The sequence below is a fragment of the Lepidochelys kempii genome, chromosome 7 (assembly GCF_965140265.1).
Source record: "Lepidochelys kempii isolate rLepKem1 chromosome 7, rLepKem1.hap2, whole genome shotgun sequence".
In the NCBI taxonomy this organism is placed as follows: Eukaryota; Metazoa; Chordata; order Testudines; family Cheloniidae; genus Lepidochelys; species Lepidochelys kempii.
In genome coordinates this window covers 49576389-49594555 of record NC_133262.1, presented here as the reverse complement: position 1 = coordinate 49594555, position 18167 = coordinate 49576389, and the positions used below count along the sequence as shown (strand labels likewise).

General features: G+C 50.0%; 1 protein-coding gene across 4 annotated transcripts in view; it reads right to left on the bottom strand.

The window, feature by feature from the left end:
- MON1A (MON1 homolog A, secretory trafficking associated) overlaps positions 1 to 18167 on the bottom strand; it is a 413585-nt gene that overhangs the window by 15437 nt on the left and 379981 nt on the right. For 2 of the 4 annotated variants that reach the window (XM_073352612.1, XM_073352615.1), the window contains exons 1-2: positions 17200 to 17466; positions 895 to 1042 (exon numbers count right to left, since the gene is read on the bottom strand). In XM_073352612.1, coding sequence (XP_073208713.1) covers positions 895 to 1021 — 127 coding nt within the window. In that variant the 5' untranslated portion in view covers positions 1022 to 1042; positions 17200 to 17466. Of the gene's footprint in view, positions 1 to 894; positions 1043 to 3481; positions 3532 to 7302; positions 7468 to 17199; positions 17467 to 18167 lie in introns of those variants that run through there. The other 2 variants (XM_073352613.1, XM_073352614.1) reach the window with 2 other exon arrangements.

Genomic DNA, 18167 nt, shown 5'->3' with positions numbered 1-18167 from the left:
CATCGTTACACCAGCCAACCCCCATCATTCCACCCAGGATATCTCATGAAGGAATTCACTATGTGGGATCAGGAGGGGACAGGGTAGAAGGTCAGGCGGCCATTTTTGTTGTAGGCATGACTTGGGGCGCCAGTCAGAGTGAGAGATCTTCCCAGCTGTGGAGTCGGGCCCCTTCTCCTGATCTGTTCCCAGGTGGAGAAAGCGGCTCAGTTATGATGTCTGTTCTAATCCCATAGCAGCTTCAGAGCAAGGATGGTGACTCTTCCCCATGCTGGCTCCAGGGTCACTCCCAATTCTAGCTCTGCCACCATGGGATCAGTGGCACTGGACACTTTTAATAGTGGAGGTGCTGAAAGCCTGACCCCTGTCTGTTTCTCCCCCTCCCCCCAGATCTGGGGCTGGGAGCAGGGGGCCATATCTCCCGGAAAGGGGAAAGTGGTCAAGGCTGGTGCGACAGCTGGACGCAGAGGCGGGGCTGGCAGTGGAGCCCTGTGTGCAGGGCTGGGAGCCTGCGTGCAGGGCCAGGGGGAGCAGAGCCCCAGAGCAGGGCTGGCAGCTGGGATCCTGGGCGCAGGGTGGCAGGCACTCCCCACACCCCTAGTTCCCGTGCCTATGCATGGGACAGCTTAATCCATGGGGATAACGTCACGTGATCAGCCCGGAGACGGGCCCTCACACACGTCATTCCTGCTGGTTGGCCTGTGCGCCTGTCCATCGTCCCAGTCACGGTACCTCAGCTAAGGTGGCCTGCTCCTCCCAGTCTCCTTCCCAAGCTAACCCGGGAAGTGGAAGAGGAAGTTGTTTTCGCCCTCTTCCCCCCGAATACAGCAGAGCAATCACACAGCTGGAGTGAGCATGGCCCCTATGAACCATGCAATAATCCCCTGCCCCTACCTGGTTCCGTGCCCTGAACCAGCCCTGGGGTGGGGCTCTCCGACCTCTCCATGGGTTGCCCATCTGTTGGCACCAAGGACCCGTTGGGGACTTCCCAGCCTTTCTTCTTGTGAACATCAGCAGCCATTCTTCAGAGGCTGGCAGCGACCTGCACACAAAGAAGACTGTCAGCACTCCACATCCAGCTGCTCTCTTGCCTGGTCTTGCTGCTCCCCAGCGTGGGCAGACGGAAGCACCACGTCATAGTGAGCATCACATCAGAGCAGTGGTGAGGGGGGAAACCTAACCAGGAATGTCTGAGTGGGATGACAGGAGCAATGGGGAATGGGCCAGAGGGTAAGTAGCTCAGTTCTCTTTGATCATGGTCTGGAGCTCATTAGGGGGAGGTAACAGCTGGGTATGTCTCTGGTAGCACATGGAGCAGGAGTGTAAAAGCCATCTCTGCACCACCTATCCATCGCAGGTGGGACATATCTACAGGAGGTACCTCTTCTACGCCCAGGCTGAGATTACATCTGCGTTACTCAGCCATGGGAAGGGCCTGGAGTTCTCTCTTCCGTTGTGGGAGCCATGCCACAAAAGGGACAGTGGTAGATGGGGGCAGGTCCTGGGGAGGGTGATAAGGGAAAGGGCACGTCCTCTGAGAAGCCCTGACAAGCTTTCAATGGGGGCATGTGGAGCAGAAGCCTTGGGACGATCCTTGGAGCGCTACTGGCTGCTTTGGGCCAGAAGGGCCAGTTGGAGGAGCCGAGTGGGGAAGAGTGGTCAGAGGGAACAAGACCCATCCCTCATTAATGGGGCTGGTCGGTCTGAATGAGGGGAGGTGATGGCTCTAGAGATCCTCAGAGCAGTAACATAATGAAAGCGGGTGGGAGCTGGGTGGGAAGGGTGAGAAGCTGGCATAGGGAGTTAGTCAAGCATGGCTCATTCAGTCACTTCCCCATGGCTGGCCCCAATCCCGACCAGACTCCTGAACCAGCTGCATGCCAGCACCTCACCGGTCCAGTGGGAGAATGTGGGCAGGAGGAATCGGCGTGGAGCCTGGAGCCATTCTGGTGTGAGAATTTCTCCCCCCCAGCCCCCCCCCCCCCGCTTCCTCACTCACGCTCCAAAAGGCTTGGCTCTCATGAGGAAGAGCTCCCCACACTGCTAGCTTAAGCAGAATCCATCCCAGCCACTCACTCGCTGGGGAGTGATGGGGGAGCACAGAGGAGGCCAAAGAGATGGGTGTCCTGTCCATGCCCACCCCTGCCCCCCTTGTTCTTAGGCCTGTCACTAGCACCATCCCACCACTGCTACTGATTGTTTTCTTGGTGTCAAGCAAAGATGTACTGAAATGGCTAGAGACAAGGCTCAAACTCTGACAGGAGCAGGGTGGCCTAGTGAATTGAGCGCTGTAGGGGGGCTCAGAAGAGGCAGGCTCTTGTTCCTGGTTCTGCTGTTGGGTGACCGCCCTTGTGCCTCAGTTTCCTCATCTATAAAATGGGGATGATGCTGACCTTCTTTGTAACACACTTTGAAAGCTAAAGATAAAAGAGCTCAGCCTCCTTGACTAGACCTTGAGCAGAGCTGAGATTTTGGTCACATTAGCATTCACCGCCTAATTCTCCTGACTCAGTTGGGGTGAACAAAGCTCCTGGAAAGGCGTCACAAAAGCTGCTCTAATACCGGCAGGGTTTCTTCTCTTCCACAGTCCCATTTAATTGATCCCATTGGTTTTCTCTTTCTAGGGCCTGAGGCCAACTCACTGGTCCCCTTGTTACTTGTCCTGGGTTTGGGTTGAATTCACCTCTGTGCCATGTGAGTGCCTAGCCACCACTCAAACCACACTGGAGTCCTGTGACACTAGCCCATGCGCTGGCTTCTCTGCCCAGAGAGGGATGGCAGTCTTTCCTTTGCACTGGCACTGCTTCACCTCTCCCTGCATTCGGTGTGTGTATTTGAAATGGATAAAGCACAGAAAAGAGAAGGAGTGGCTTAGCCAACTGAACAATAACGATACTTCGCTTTTACCTAGTGCTTTTCATCGATAGATCTCAAAGTGCTTTAAGAAGGAGGTCAGTACCATTATCCCCATTTTACTAATGGGGAAACTGAGGCACGGGGAGGGACTGACTGGCCCAAGATCAATCAGCAAAGCAGTGGCAGAGCCAAATATTAGTCCCAGGCCTCCGGGGTCCCAGTCCACTGAATCACCCTGCAGTAGCCTGTAAAGTTGCTAGCAGTGATAGTCTATCTCATTGGATAGCGGGGGTTTCCCCCCAGAAAACCTGCAAGCCATTGTCACATAAAAAGTTGGATAACACACCAAGTGCAGCCTACAAAAGCAATGCCATGTGTGACCCTCAACTTTGTTTTCCCTCATGGTGCAATAAGTTGTTTTTTAGATTAAATATGCTCATGTTTGGCCACCATTTTTCATAACTGATAGTTCATCTGTCAGCAGAACCTGGCCCATGAAATCTTCAGAGAAACCCATGGAGAATTGGCCACTCTCTCCTAGGGCTTCAAAGAGGACTGAGGCCACAGGGTTCCCTCAGCTTAGCTGCCTTTATTCAGAACGGCCACCATCGCCTATTCCTCTTACCATGAGGGAAACCAAGCTGCCTTCAGGGGAAAGGTGGACCTCCCATGCTGAGGAAGAGAAAAGTACTGTGAGGAACAGGTGAATGGAGACATGGGCAGCCTGTGGCCCTCGGAGAACAGTGGGAGACCACAGTTGTTTTGAAAGTGGGCAGATTTTTGTGGAATTCTCTGAATATTATTATTCATCCAGCCTCCTTATCCAGTATGGCCAACCTCAGGAGAGCCAAACTCATGAGTGGACCCCCACATACCATGCGGTTGGCCCCCCAAATCATGGGACTTCAAAAACATCCTCAGACCATGGTTCCCAGCCTGTCTTTTGCCTTTCTAACTTCCCTCCATTCCTGTGGCGCTGCATGTGTGATCCTTTCAGGTTGACAAGGCAACCTCCAGCACACACTGAAATACACGCCTCCCCCTGGCTGCTCAGAGGCAGCCCCCACTTACCCTCTCCGCACCCCTCAGATGGGGAGCTGCCATCCCGTGCCTATTACTGGCTTGACTCCCCGTCCCGGGCTTTGCTGCTCCCCGGGGCTTTTCTCCTACCTGGATCCCAAGGCAAGGAGAAGTGCTGAGGCAGCGGGAGGCATTGCTGGTGGGTCCAGGGCCTTGGACCCAGCAGCAGCTCTTCCCTGATTACCCCCTCCATTGCCTCTTGCTGCCCTGGACCCCCTGTATGTGTCAAACCCTGTGACTCCCAATCAGTTCATGAGTGTTGGCTTGGCAACACTGATATTGCCTTCTCTTGGCTGCCAGGAGGGGACTCCCCTCACCCACCTGGTTGGGGGACCTGCCAGGCTGTCCCCTCCATCTGCCTCCCATCACTGTCCTCTGCACCCCCCAGCCTGCCTCCTGTCCCCACATCCCCCTAAACCTGCCTCCTGCCCTGCCCCCCATGCCTGCTCCCCATCATGCTCCCCATCCCCCTTTCACAGGGTCTCTGCTGCTCCTCACAGGCTCTTTGGCCCATCCACCCCCCTGAGCCATAAACTGGCAGCCATGGGCCTGTGGGCATAGCGTCAATCTAACTGAAAACAGTGGGAGGGAGCAGCCAGCTTTATTCAGGGCAGCTTTCCACTCTCATGCAGATAGCCTGTAGGGAAATGGAGGCCCCATTGCCAGGAATGGGAAAAGGTGGCCATTTTGAATGAGAGAAAATTCATGAGTTGGTGGCACGCCTTTCATCATATTTCCATAAGACACATGTGACAGGTTGAATCACAGAAACCCCCTGGGAGCTGCCACCTGATGTGCCCAGACTACTTCTGCTCCTGCTTTTTTCCTACCCTGGCAGCTTAGGACTTCAGTGCCCTGCCTGGTTTGAGCTAGACCTGCTAGCCTGGTGCAAACCCAGACCCAGGTCTGAACCACATTCCCTAACAGCTGTAGGCTTAACTGAAAGCAGCTTACAGAAGTGTTCCTGTCTTTGACACTCAGATGCCCAACTCCCAGTGGGGTCCAAACCCTAAATAAATCAGTTTTACTCTGTATAAAGCTTATACAGGGTAAACTCATAAATTGTTCGCCCTCTATAACACTGATAGAGAGATATGCACAGCTGTTGGCCCCCTCTCCCCCCAGGTATTAATACATACTCTGGGTTAATTAATAAGTAAAAAGTGATTTTATTAAAAACAGAAAGTAGGATTTAAGTGTTTCCAAGCAGTAACAGACAGAACAAAGTGAATTACCAAGCAAAGCAAAATAAAATAAAACCCACAAGTCTATGTCTAATAAAACTGAATACAGACAAAACCTCACCATAGAATCATAGAATATCAGGGTTGGAAGGGACTTCAGGAAGTCATCTAGTCCAACCCCCTGCTCAAAGCAGGACCAATCCCCAATTAAATCATCCCAGCCAGAGCTTTGTGAAGCCTGACCTTAAAAACCTCAAAGGAAGGAGATTCCACCATCTCCCTAGGTAACGCATTCCAGCACTTCACCACCCTCCGAGTGAAAAAGTTTTTCCTTATACCCAACCTAAACCTCCCCCACCGCAATTACTCCTTGTTCTGTCATCTGCTACCACTGAGAACAGTCTAGATCATATTGCTATTGCCAGAAGACTGTGGCGGGCGCCAGACACCCCGCCGCCGAAATGCCACCGGCGAGAAGCAGCAGTGGCAATAAATGTCGCCGCCGAAATGCCGCCGAGAAATGACAATGCTTCTCAGCAGCATTTCAGCGGCGGGGTGTCCTGTGGGTGCACAAAAATGCCCCGGCGGGTGCCATGGCACCCACGGGCACCGCGTTGGGGACCCCGGTCTAGATCCATCCTCTTTGGAACCTCCTTTCAGGTAGTTGAAAGCAGCTATCAAATCCCCCCTCATTCTTCTCTTCTGCAGGCTAAACAATCCCAGTTCCCTCAGCTTCTCCTCATAAGTCATGTGTTCCAGTCCCCTAATAATTTTTTTGCCCTCCGCTGGACGCTTTCCAGTTTTTCCACATCCTTGTTGTAGTGTGGGGCACAAAACTGGACACAGTACTCCAGATGAGGCCTCAAGTCCCTGGATCTGCTGGCAGTGCCCCTACTCATACAGCCCAAAATGCCGTTAGCCTTTTTGGCAACAAGGGCACACTGTTGACTCATATCCAGCTTCTGGGGATTACAGTGGACGAGAAGCTGGATATGAGTGTGTGCCCTTGTTGCCAAGAAGGCCAATGGCATTTTGGGATGTATAAGTAGGGGCATTGCCAGCAGATCAAGAGACGTGATCGTTCCCCTCTATTCGACTTTGGTGAGGCCTCATCTGTAGTACTGTGTCTAGTTTTGGGCCCCACACTACAACAAGGATGTGGAAAATTTGGAAAATGTCCAGCAGAGAGCAGCAAAAATTATTAGGGGACTGGAACACATGACTTATGAGGAGAGGCTGTGGGAACTGGGACTGTTTAGTCTGCGGAAGAGAAGAATATGGGGGGATTTGATAGCTGTTTTCAACTACCTGAAAGGGGGTTCCAAAGATGATGGATCTAGACTGTTCTCAGTGGTAGCAGATGACAGAACGAGGAGTAATGGTCTCAAGTTGCAGTGGGGAAGGTTTAGGTTGCATATTAGGAAAAACTTTTTCACTGGGAGGGTGGTGAAACACTGGAATGTGTTACCTAGGGAAGTGGTGGAAACTCCTTCCTTAGAAGTTTTTAAGATCAGGCTTGACAAAGCCCTGGCTGGGATGATTTAGTTGGGGATTGGTCCTACTTTGAGCAAGGGTTGGACTAGATGACCTCTTGAGGTCCCTTCCAACCATGATATTCTATGATTCTATGATTCTATGAACTGCCGCTTAGCCAGTCGGTCCCCAGCCTGTAACCGTGCATAGGATTCTTCCGTCCTAAGTGCAGGACTCTACACTTGTCCTTGTTGAACCTCATCAGATTTCTTTTGGTCCAATCCTCTAATTCATCTAGGTCCCTCTGTATCCTATCCCTACCCTCCAGAGTTTCTACCCCTCCTCCCAGTTTAGTGTCATCTGCAAACTTGCTGAGGGTGCAGTCCACGCCATCCTCCAGATCATTAATGAAGATATTGAAAAAAACCGGCCCCAGGACCGACCCTTGGGGCACTCTGCTTGATACTGGCTGCCAACTAGACATGGAGCCATTGATCACTACCCGTTGAGCCCGATGATCTAGCCAGCTTTCTATCCACCTTATAGTCCATTCATCCAGCCCATACTTCTTTAACTTGCTGGCAAGAATACTGTGGGAGACTGTATCAAAAACTTTGCTAAAGTCAAGGAACAACTCATCCACTGCTTTCCCCCATCCACAGAGCCAGTTATCTCATCACAGAAGGCAATTGGATTAGTCAGGCATGACCTGCCCTTGGTGAATCCATGCTGATGGTTCCTGATCACTTTCCTCTCCTCTAAGTGCTTCAGAATTGATTCCTTGAGGACGTGCTCCATGATTTTTCCGGGAACTGAGGTGAGGCTGACTGGCCTGTAGTTCCCAGGATCCTTCTTCTTCCTTTTTTTAAAGATGGGCACTTACATTAGCCTTTTTCCAGTCATCTAGGACCTCCCCCAATCGGCATGAGTTTTCAAAAGGTCATGGCCAATGGCTCTGCAATCACATCCGCCAACTCCTTTAACACCCTTGGATGCAGTGCATCCAGCCCCATGGACTTGTGACTGTCCAGCTTTTCTAAATAGTCCCGAACCACTTCTTTCTCCACAGAGGGCTGGTCACCTCCTCCCCATGCTGTGCTGCCCCGTGCAGTAGTCTGGGAGCTGACCTTGTTCGTGAAGACAGAGGCAAAAAAGGCATTGAGTACATTAGCTTTTTCCACATCCTCTGTCACTAGGTTGCCTCCCTCATTCAGTAAGGGGCCCACACTTTCCTTGACTTTCTTCTTGTTGCTAACATACCTGAAGAAACCCCTCTTGTTACTCTTAACATCTCTTGCTAGCTGCAAATCCAAGTGTGATTTGGCCTTCCTGATTTCACTCCTGCATGCCTGAGCAATATTTTTATACTCCTCCCTGGTCATTTTGTCCAATCTTCCACTTCTTGTTAGCTTCTTTTTTGTGTTTAAGATCAGCAAGGATTTCACTGTTAAGCCAAGCTGGTCGCATGCCATATTTACTATTCTTTCTACACATCAGGATGGTTTGTTCCTGTAACCTCAATAAGGATTCTTTAAAATATAGCCAGCTCTCCTGGACTCCTTTCCCGCTCATGTTATTCTCCCAGGGGATCCTGCCCATCAGTTCCCTGAGGGAGTCAAAGTCTGCTTTTCAGAAGTCCAGGGTCTGTATTCTGCTGCTCTCCTTTCTTCCTTGTGTCAGGATCCTGAACTCGACCATGTCATGGTCACTGCCTCCCAGGTTCCCATCCACTTTTGCTTCCTCAGTTCCAGTAAGCTTCCTTTTACAAACTAATCTCCTTCTAGTCCGGGTCCTGCAACCACTCACGCCCCCTGTAGTTACTGTCTTTTGTTCCAGTTTCTTTCAGATATCCTTGGGGGTGGAGAGGCTCTCTCTTTAGCCAGCTGAAGACAAAATGGAGGGGTCTCCCACGGGCTTAAACAGACTTTCTCTTGTGAGTGGAGATCCCCTCCTCTCGCCTATGCAAAGTCCAGCTCCAAGATGAAGTTCTGGAGTCACCTGGGCAAGTCACATGGCCATGTATGTCTCACAGTTTTTACAGGCAGAAGCCATTGCCCACATGGTAACTCGAATGTCTTCAGGAAGACTTCTTATGTGGATTGGAAGCTTCCAACATCCATTGTTCCTTAAGTGCTTCTTAATTGGGCACCTAACTTTGCGAATTCCTTTCTCCAGGAACTGACCAAATGCTCTACTAAGGTTATTTAGAAATCAAGCCAGTACACGGCCAATATTCATAACTTTGAATACAAAAATGATACATGCATACAAATAGGATTAATAGATTCAGTAGATCATAACCTTTACATAGATATGTTACACGGCATATGTAGCATGGAACATATTCCAGTTATGTCATATATATTTATGAGCATATTTCCATAAAGCCGTCACAACACGTACAAAACCCCACCCCAAACCACTAGACTCATGAGCTAGCAATAATGTCAGTCCCATCGAACAAACAGCTCTTCAGAGTAAAAAAACAGCCCATGATCCTGGGATGAAACTCTTCCAGTGTAGGCTTTGCAGAATTCAGTGTTAACGTCTTTCATGACGCAAAACAAAGGTCACTCACAGGGCTCTACATTTTTTAGAGGACGCAATTTAAAATTCCCAGAATGGCTTTCTCATCAGAAAACTCCAGCTCCGTGGTAGCCTGTCAGGTTCCTGACTCCTGGGAAAGATCGGTAGCCAGTTCTAGCTGGCTTCCTGCACTGGTGGGCAGCCGGCGCGCTCAGCTCCCCAGGCTACAGGCTGAAAGATCTGGAACAAACTCCTTTTGGAAATTCCACGTGGGACAGACATTCTGGTTCTCTCACAGCTCCAGTTTGGCACTTTGGGCCATAGACCAAAGCCCACTGCTGCTTCACAGGTGTTGCAATTGCACCATTTGTGCAAGTCTCCCTCATACAGCCAATGAAAACGTCACATGCAAATTAGCTATAGAGTAACAGTTGGTGATTGGTTGAGTTACCTCTGATGGGGTCTAAATTAGCTGTTACCACTCAAGAAAGAGATCTTGGAGTCATTGTGGATAGTTCTCTGAAAACACCCACTCAATGTGCAGCAGCAGTCAAAAAAGCAAACAGAATGCTGGGAATAATTAAGAAAGGGATAGATAATAGGACAGAAAATATCATGTTGCCTCTATATAAATCCATGGTACTCCCACATCTTGAATACTGTGTGCAGATGTGGTCGCCCCATCTCAAAAAAGATATATTGGAGTTGGAAAAGGTTCAGAAAAGGGCAACAAAAATGGTTAGGGGTATGGAACGGCTTTCTATATGAGGAGAGATTAATAAGACTGCTGTAAGAGACAACAGTTCCCAGCATGCCCTGCTCCCACACGAGCCGAGCATGAAGCGTTGGATGCTGGGACTTCTAGTCTTCAGGTGCTACAGTTCATAATAAAGATGCATTGGAGTCACCGGCCCCTGCTCTGGGTTGGGTACGCTCTCTTCTTCTGCTGGAGGGAGGCTGTCCCTGCAGGGCTGCTTTCGCTGCACCCCAGATAGACCACCCCCCTTATCATCATTACTATGGTGAGCGTTGCAGGGACCTGAGTTTCCTGCCTTACTTGGGGTCCAATTGGATTCCCCCCTCCAAAGCAGGATTCTGTCCCACAATGAAGTTGCACGTAAGCAAGGTCACTAGCATGTGACAACCCCAGGGGGTCACATCCACAGCTTACACCTGCTAACTCAGCATGTAGTGATGCTTTGCACAGAAGACCCTCCCCCAGCCTTGCTGGAGGGTGGTGACCCATCAGGAATTGCCATGCTGCAAGACAGCCTGATTTGTGTTGGGCCACAGCCAGCATGATGTTGGGACATGACTTGGGCAGCCCAGGCCTGTCACTTAGCTCTGAAACGTTTCTGCTTAGGCTGGCAAGATGTCGTTGGGCAGCCAGATTTCAGCTGCAAGTGAGGTGAACAGGACCAATGGTCAGATGCAAATATTTAAGTGAGGCTGATGCCAGGTGAGCCCATGGATCCCACACGTGGCTGCAGAGATCAAGTAAGAGCATGGGCCACTGAGCACAGTGGCATGGTTTATGTTTTCACATGCAGGAGTCACAGCACAGCAGTGGCACATGAACACATGGGGGGGGGGGCGGTCTGAGCTCACTGAAGTCATGGGGGCAGGCTCAAGACCTGTGGGGAGAATTGAGCTGCCACCTTTAACACTTTAAATGATTGGGGCCTGCCTCATAGCACCCCCGTCTGGCTGGACCTAGGCTTGCAATTGCTGGGCCAGTGCCCTCCCTGGGGGAATTCTGCCTTAAACCTTCTCAATGAGCCCAGGGAAGGTGGTTTCTATTTGTTTTATTGCAAGTCTTCTCAACAAACAAGATCAATCTTCCCCACCTCTGTCCCTCATATCTGTAAGTGCATCACCCCAAAAGCTCCTGGCTCTTACCTCAGAGCCTTGTGGTAACAGGACTTCCCACAGTCTGGCGCTGTCCATTTGACTCTTAGAGCAGTTCCACCCAACACTTGCCACAGCCTCTTGCAGCCCCTGCTCCATTTTCTGCTCCTCCTTCTATGAGAATCAGCCAGTTAAGGCGCAGGTCTCTTCCCAAGTGCAGCAGCAGGGCTAATCAGCCAACCAGCTACTGGCCTCTGATCTCAGTGGGGTGGTAGGTAACCCCTTATAATTTTAGAGGGCCCAAATGTTCTGAATGGCAGAATGTAAAGCCCTGGAGGCTGGGTATCAGACTCATTCATTTTCTGCTCATGGGCAGAGCAGAGGCTGTGACAGAATCTGGATCAATGAACGTCTATCACAGCGGTGCACAAAGTGGCAGGCCTGCTTTGGCTGGAATTACACTAAGGACAGACATAAGTAGTTAACACATATTGCAAGGGACCATTAGCTACTTGTGCTCAACAACCTTCTCCACTTCATATTTAGCTGTGACACTGAGTACCTGTTCCAGACTTGCAGAGGAACTCTGTGTAGCTAGAAAGTTTGTCTCTCTCCCCAACAGAAGTTGGTCCAATACAAGATATTACCTCACCCACCTTGGCTCTCTAATATCCTGGGACCGACATGGCTACAACAACACTGCATACTCAGGCAGACAAACAGACTCTTCTCTTCGCTCTGAAACAGGCACGTTTCGGGAACTAGCAAAGGGAACTGAAAGCAAAAGCAGGACCTGAAGGCAGTGCATGAACCTGATCTGGGACTAGCTCTGGTACTTTAGCTTTACTGTCTTTATTTGGGGCATGTGTGTGAGGCCAGCTGCCACAGTGCAGACTCTGAGCTCTGTAGTTTGTCTCAACAGTTTGCATCATCTCCTGTCCTTAAACACAGTCTGAAAAGACCAGAGTTCAGGGCTCTGTGCTGCTTCTCCAACAGTGGCTTGCACAATGCTTAGCACAACTCAAGGAACTACATGTGTCCTGCTGCGTTAAGGGTGACAAGGCATCAGCTATTACAGGGGAAGCTCTGACCTCAGATCCTGGCTGGGGCCCCAAAGGATTAACTGATTTTCCACAATTCTGAAATGCAGCCATTTGTCCGTGACACATCTCCATGTATAGTCCCCCTTTCAGATCACGTTCCCTTTGATTATTTGAAGACATCTTACAGCTGTCATTCTGTTTAATGAGTTACAGCTCTAATGAGGGTGGCATTGGCTCTGGGGTAATAAACAGCTAAACAAACAAACTTTTGTCCTCCTCAATTCCTGTGCTAAAATACTTCCTCCCGCCTTCACTCACAGTTCTCTGCAGCAAAACCAAATGCAAGAAGTGAAAGGCAGCACTTGCTAGACAAGTGTGTATCTGTTACTACCAGTATCAGATGCACCCTATCAATCGACTCCCATTTGGAAGGGCTTTCGATTCTGAGATGCCAAGGCCAGAAGGGACCCTTGTGATCATAGAATCATAGAATATCAGGGTTAGAAGGGACCTCAGGAGGTCATCTAGTCCAATCCCCTGCTCAAAGCAGGACCAACACCAACTAAATCATCCCAGCCAGGGCTTGAACCTCATCAGATTTTCTTTGGCCCAATCCTCCAATTTGTCTAGGTCACTCTGGACCCTATCCCTACCCTCCAGCATATCTACCTCTCCCCCCAGCTTAATGTCATCTGGGAACTTGCTGAGGGTGCACTTCAGCCCATCATCCAGCTCTTTAATAAAGATGTTGAACAAAACTGGCCCCAGGACCAACCCTTGGGGCACTCCAGTTGATACCGGCTGCCAGCTAGACATTGAGCCGTTGATCACTAACCGTTGAGCCCAATGATCTGACCAGCTTTCTATCCACCTTATAGTCCATTCATCCAATCCATACTTCTTTAACTTGCTGGCAAGAATACTGCGGGAGACCATATCAAAGGCAGGGCCGTCCCTATCCATACGCAAAGTACGCAGCTGCGTAGAGCACCAGGAAATTTGGGGCACCACATTTCCTGGTGCCCTGCACAGCTGCGTGCTGCTCCAGCCCCTGCTCCGCCTCTTCCCCATGGCCCCCGCCCCTGCTCTGCCCCAGCCCCGCCCCCACTTCACCCCTACCCAAATCTCCCACCCTGCTCCACCCCTGCCCTGCCCCTTCCCACACCAGCCACACCCCCACTCCACTGAGGACTGCATCGGGGTTGGAAGTGGCGGGAAGTGCAGCAACCTGGCCCCAGCTGTGCCACCAGTGAGTGCTCAGGGGCGGTTCCCCCCTGCCCTCCAAGCCTGCTCCTGTCCCCGCACGGAGGCCTGGGGCTAGTCCCCTCTCCCCCCCATGAGGGGGGCTGCATAGGGCCCCAGAATGGCTAGGGACAGCCCTGATCAAAAGCTTTGCTAAAGTCAAGCTATATCACATCCACCGCTTTCCCCATATCCACAGAGCCAGTTATTTCATCATAGAAGGCAATCAGGTTCGTCAGGCATGACTTGCCCTTGGTGAATCCATGTTGACTGTTCCTGATCACCTTCCTCTCCTCCAAGTGCTTCAAAATGGATTCCTTGAGGGACGGCTCCATGATTTTGCTGGGGACTGAAGTGAGGCTGTAGTTCCCCGGGTTCTGTTTCTTCCCTTTTTAAAATTTGGGCACTATGTTTGCCTTTTTTCAATCGTCCGGGACCTTCCCCGATCACCACAAATTTTCAGAGATAATGGCCAATGGCTCTGCAATCACATCAGCCAACTCCCTCAGCACCCTCAGATGCATTAGATCAGGACCCATGGACTTGTGCATGTCCAGCTTTTCTAAATAGTCCTTAACCTGTTCTTTCATCACTGAGGGCTGCTCACCTCCTCCCCATACTGGGTTGCCCAGTGCAGCAGTCTGAGAGCTGCCCTTGTCTGTGAAGATCGAGACTTCCCACATAGGACAGGCCCCATGATAATTCCTAGAGCAGATCTTTTAGAAAAGTATCCAATCTTGATTTAAAAATTGTCGGTGATGGAGAATCCACCACGACCCAGGGTAAATGGTTCCGATGGTTAATTGCACTCCCTGTTAAAAATGTACACCTTATTACCAGTCTGAATTTGTCAAGCTGTATAGTGCAGTCTGCTAGATTGAAGAGCCCATTATTAAATATTTGTTCTCCATGTACTTATAGATAGTGATCACCTTCAACCTTCTCTTTGTTAAGCTAAATGGACAGAGTCTATCACTATAAGGCATAGTTTTTACTCCTTTAATCATTCTCATGGCTCTTCTCCGAAACCTCTCCAGTTTATCAACATCCTGCTTGAGTTGTGGGCACCAGAACTGGACACAGGATTCCAGCAGTGGTCGTAACAATGCCAAGTACAGAGATAAAATAACCTTGACGCCTACTCAAGACTCCTCTGTTTATGCATTACAGACTCACATTCGCTTGTTACACTGGGAGCTCATGTTCCGCTGATTATCCACCACACTCCCCACATCTTTTTCAGAGTCACTGCTTCCCGTGATAGAGTCCCCCATTCTGTAAGTATGGCCTGCATTCTTTTTTTCCTAGATGTGTACCATTGCATTTAGCTGTATTAAAACACATATTGTTTGCTTGCAGCCAGTTTACCAAGTAAGCTAAATTACACTGAATCAGTGACCTGTCCTCTTCATTATTTACCACTCCTGCAATTTTTGGGTCATCTGCAAACTTTATCCCTGATTTTGTTTTCTTCCAGGTCATTGATAAAAATGTTAAATAGCATACGGCCAAGAACTGATCCCCAATGGAAACACACCGGCTCGATGACGATTCCCAGTTTACAGTTACACTGCGACCTGTCAGTTAGCCAGGTTTTAATCCATTTAATGTGGGTTATGTACATTTTATATCATTCTATTTTTTTTAAATCATAGACTCATAGAAGATTAAGGTTGGAAGAGACCTCAGGAAGTCATCTAGTCCAACCCCCTGCTCAAAACAGGACCAACCCCAACTAAATCATCTCAGCCAGGACTTTGTCAAGCTAGGCTTTAAAAACCTTGAAGGATGGAGATTCCACCACCTCCCTAGGTAACCAAAATGTCACGTGGTGCAGGTCAAACACCTTAGAAAAGTCTAACTATATTCCATCAACCTTTATTAACCAAACTTGAAAAGATATCAAGGTAATTTGATGGGATCTATTTTCCATAAACCCATTGATTTGCATTAATTATCCTCCTTTAATTCCTTATTAACCGAGTCCCATATCATTCTCTTGCTCTATTCTCTTGCCCAGGATCCATGTCAGGCTGACCAGCCTATAATTATTCAGGTCACTTTCAAAAATTGGCACAACATTAGTGGTCTTTCACTCCTCTGGAATTTCCCTAAAGCTCCAAGTTTTATTTAAAAAAATCAATATTAATAGTCCAGCATGCTCCTCAGCCAGCCTTTCTGAAACTCTTGGATGCAAGTTTGACCTGCTGATTTTAAAATGTCTAACATTAGTAGCTGCTGTTCAACATCCACAGGAGATACTAGTGAAATGGAAAGAGTGTAATTACTATGTGATGAGACTATATCATCTGATCCCCCTCCAATATGGAACAGCAATATTTATTGAGCACTTCTGCCATTATTACGGATGATTCCACCGTGTCCATCTAGTAATGGACCAAGACCATTACCAGGACATTTTTTATGCCCAATATATTTTAAAAACTCATTGTCCTTAACTCTGCTGGTCATAGATTTCTCGTGTCCCTTGTCTTCCCTATCAGTTTTGTACAATTCTTAACTTCTGATTTATATTCATTACTATCAACTTCCCTTTTCCTCCATTTGTTGTATTTTTTTTATAGCTGTCCTCACTTTCCCTCTAAACCAAGTCAGCTTTTTTAACCAGTACAGCCTTCCCTCCTTGATTGTGGCTTTTCAGGCATCTGCTAACAAATGTTCTGAAATTATTCCCTGTTATCATTCCCATTTTTCTGATTAAATTCATCCTCCTGGCTGATTTGGCTCATAATTATTTTCAGCTTTGTGAATACAGCACTATTAAAGCACCAAGGGTACATATCATTGGTCTGATCATTACTCTGCATGCATGTTATAAATGTAATCAAGTCATGGTCATGTGTACCTAAGTTACAGTGAATTTTTAGTTCTCTTTAAAAAGTGCAGCATGCTGGAAGCTTCTCACACAGCCCTGCTCTAGCACACCAGGTACTGTCCGGCACAGCTGCGTTTTCCAGCCATGGCAGATCTAACTCTAAGCCCTGTTGCTTCCCCTTCCAGTCGCTCCAAACCTCTGTCAAGTAGCCACTTATGGCTTCTCTGGGCGCTGGCAGCAGGGGTTCCCCAGTGCGGAGTTGGCGGGCAGAGGCATCACTTGGCACCACAAGGGCCAGGGGCTGCAGTGATTTCTCTGACTGGCCCAGCTGGAAAGCAGCTGAAGAGGTCTCTGCTGCACTCAGCTTGAGGGGTCTCATTGGTCACTTCCCAGCAGTGGGATTTCACCAGTGACAGACACAGGGAATGGGATGTGGAGCCTTTGGGCTGCCAGTTTGACTTTGGCCCAAGATGGTTGGGATCGCGGTTCCCAACTGAGGATAGTTAGGTGGGCTGTGGGAAATAGGCTTTGTGGGCAGGTGCTGACATCAAGACCATGGTCACTGGAAACCCACCACTGTCACTGGCATGGCCCAGCACCTGGGCATGAGGGCCCTTGGGTGGCAAGGGAGGAGCATGCCCTGGTGCCCCTGGGGGCTGTGATTGTTCTTTAGGCTTCAGGGCTCCCAGCCTGGCAGCTTCCACCAGCACCGATCTGGGCTTGTGTTGTCTGCCCTCATCATCCCCACCCGCTCCCAAATTGAGATGGGGTAAGACCAGACGGAAGCACAGCCAGGGGTGCAGGGACGCTCCTGTCTTCCCCTCACTGTCCTTGCCCCCACTCTGATCCTGCCTTCACTCCCAATGCAGGAGGAGCCCCTCCCCACACAGGAATGCTGGCAGCTCGCTGCCAGAGGGAGATCAGGCACATCTCTCACTTGGGCACCCTTCCTTGAAGACCCCACTCGCTATGCCTAGAAGATGTCTTGGAGGTGGCGGCATCTCGGTGCCCAAGCGCCACAGCCAGAGGGGGCAGGTTCCCCGGGACAGCTGGACCTTGAAGAGCAGTGCTGGGGACATGCAAGGACAGAGAGAGACTCAAAGGGACCAACCTGTGCGGTTCTCCCAGCTGCGCTCAGGAGGCCCTGCTTCGCAGCTCTGGCAGGAACCCAGCGTCAGTGGCTGCTTCTGCAAAGCCTAGACAAAGTGGGACGGAGGAATGCCCGGGGGGGCCCTCGGCCTGCCTGCTGCTGCCTCCTCTGGACACACTGTCATTGTAATCGCAGACACACTGCTCAGGGCGGCCCGCTGAGCTTGCTCCTGCTTCTGCAGAGTCCAGCCACGAAAGTACTGCACAGCTGCTTCGCTCTAGGTCCGTTTCCAGTGTCACATACCCCAGTGCAGCTTGGGGATTGTAGTCCACAAGGACTCGATGCAGTCTGCTGGGCAGTTATCATAGAATCATAGAATATCAAGGTTGGAAGGGACCTCAGAAGGTCATCTAGTCCAACCCCCTGCTCAAAGCAGGACCAATCCCCAATTTTTGCCCCGATCCCAAATGGCCCCCTCAAGGATTGAACTCACAATCCTGGGTTTAGCAGGCCAATGCTCAAACCACTGAGCTATCCCTCCCCTATGACACTTGCCAGATGAAAAAGGCCTCACGGGTCACCTGGGCCGTCCATTCTCCCCCACGCTGGGGACTAGTGCAGCATTGGTCCCCGCAGCGGGCACCAGTGCTTTGTCCAGCACAGTTTGATGCAAGCTGCTGCTGTGAAACCCTTAGCACAGAGCAGCCTGTGTGAATGTTCTCCTCTATTTCCATTGCACTGTGCTCAGCTGTGGTCCTGGCTGCAACCAGACCCAGAGGCTGACCGAAACCCAGGGGCTATGCCTGTCTAATAACATACCTCTGCTTCCAGGGTAGGGTGACCAGATAGCAAGTGTGGAAAATTTAGTATGCTATTTTTCCAGGGGGGAGGGGTATAGTTGCATATATAAGACAAAGCCCCTAATATCAGGATGGTTCCACTTGCACTGGGAATCTGGTCACCCTGTTTCAGGGAGAGGAATAAGTTCC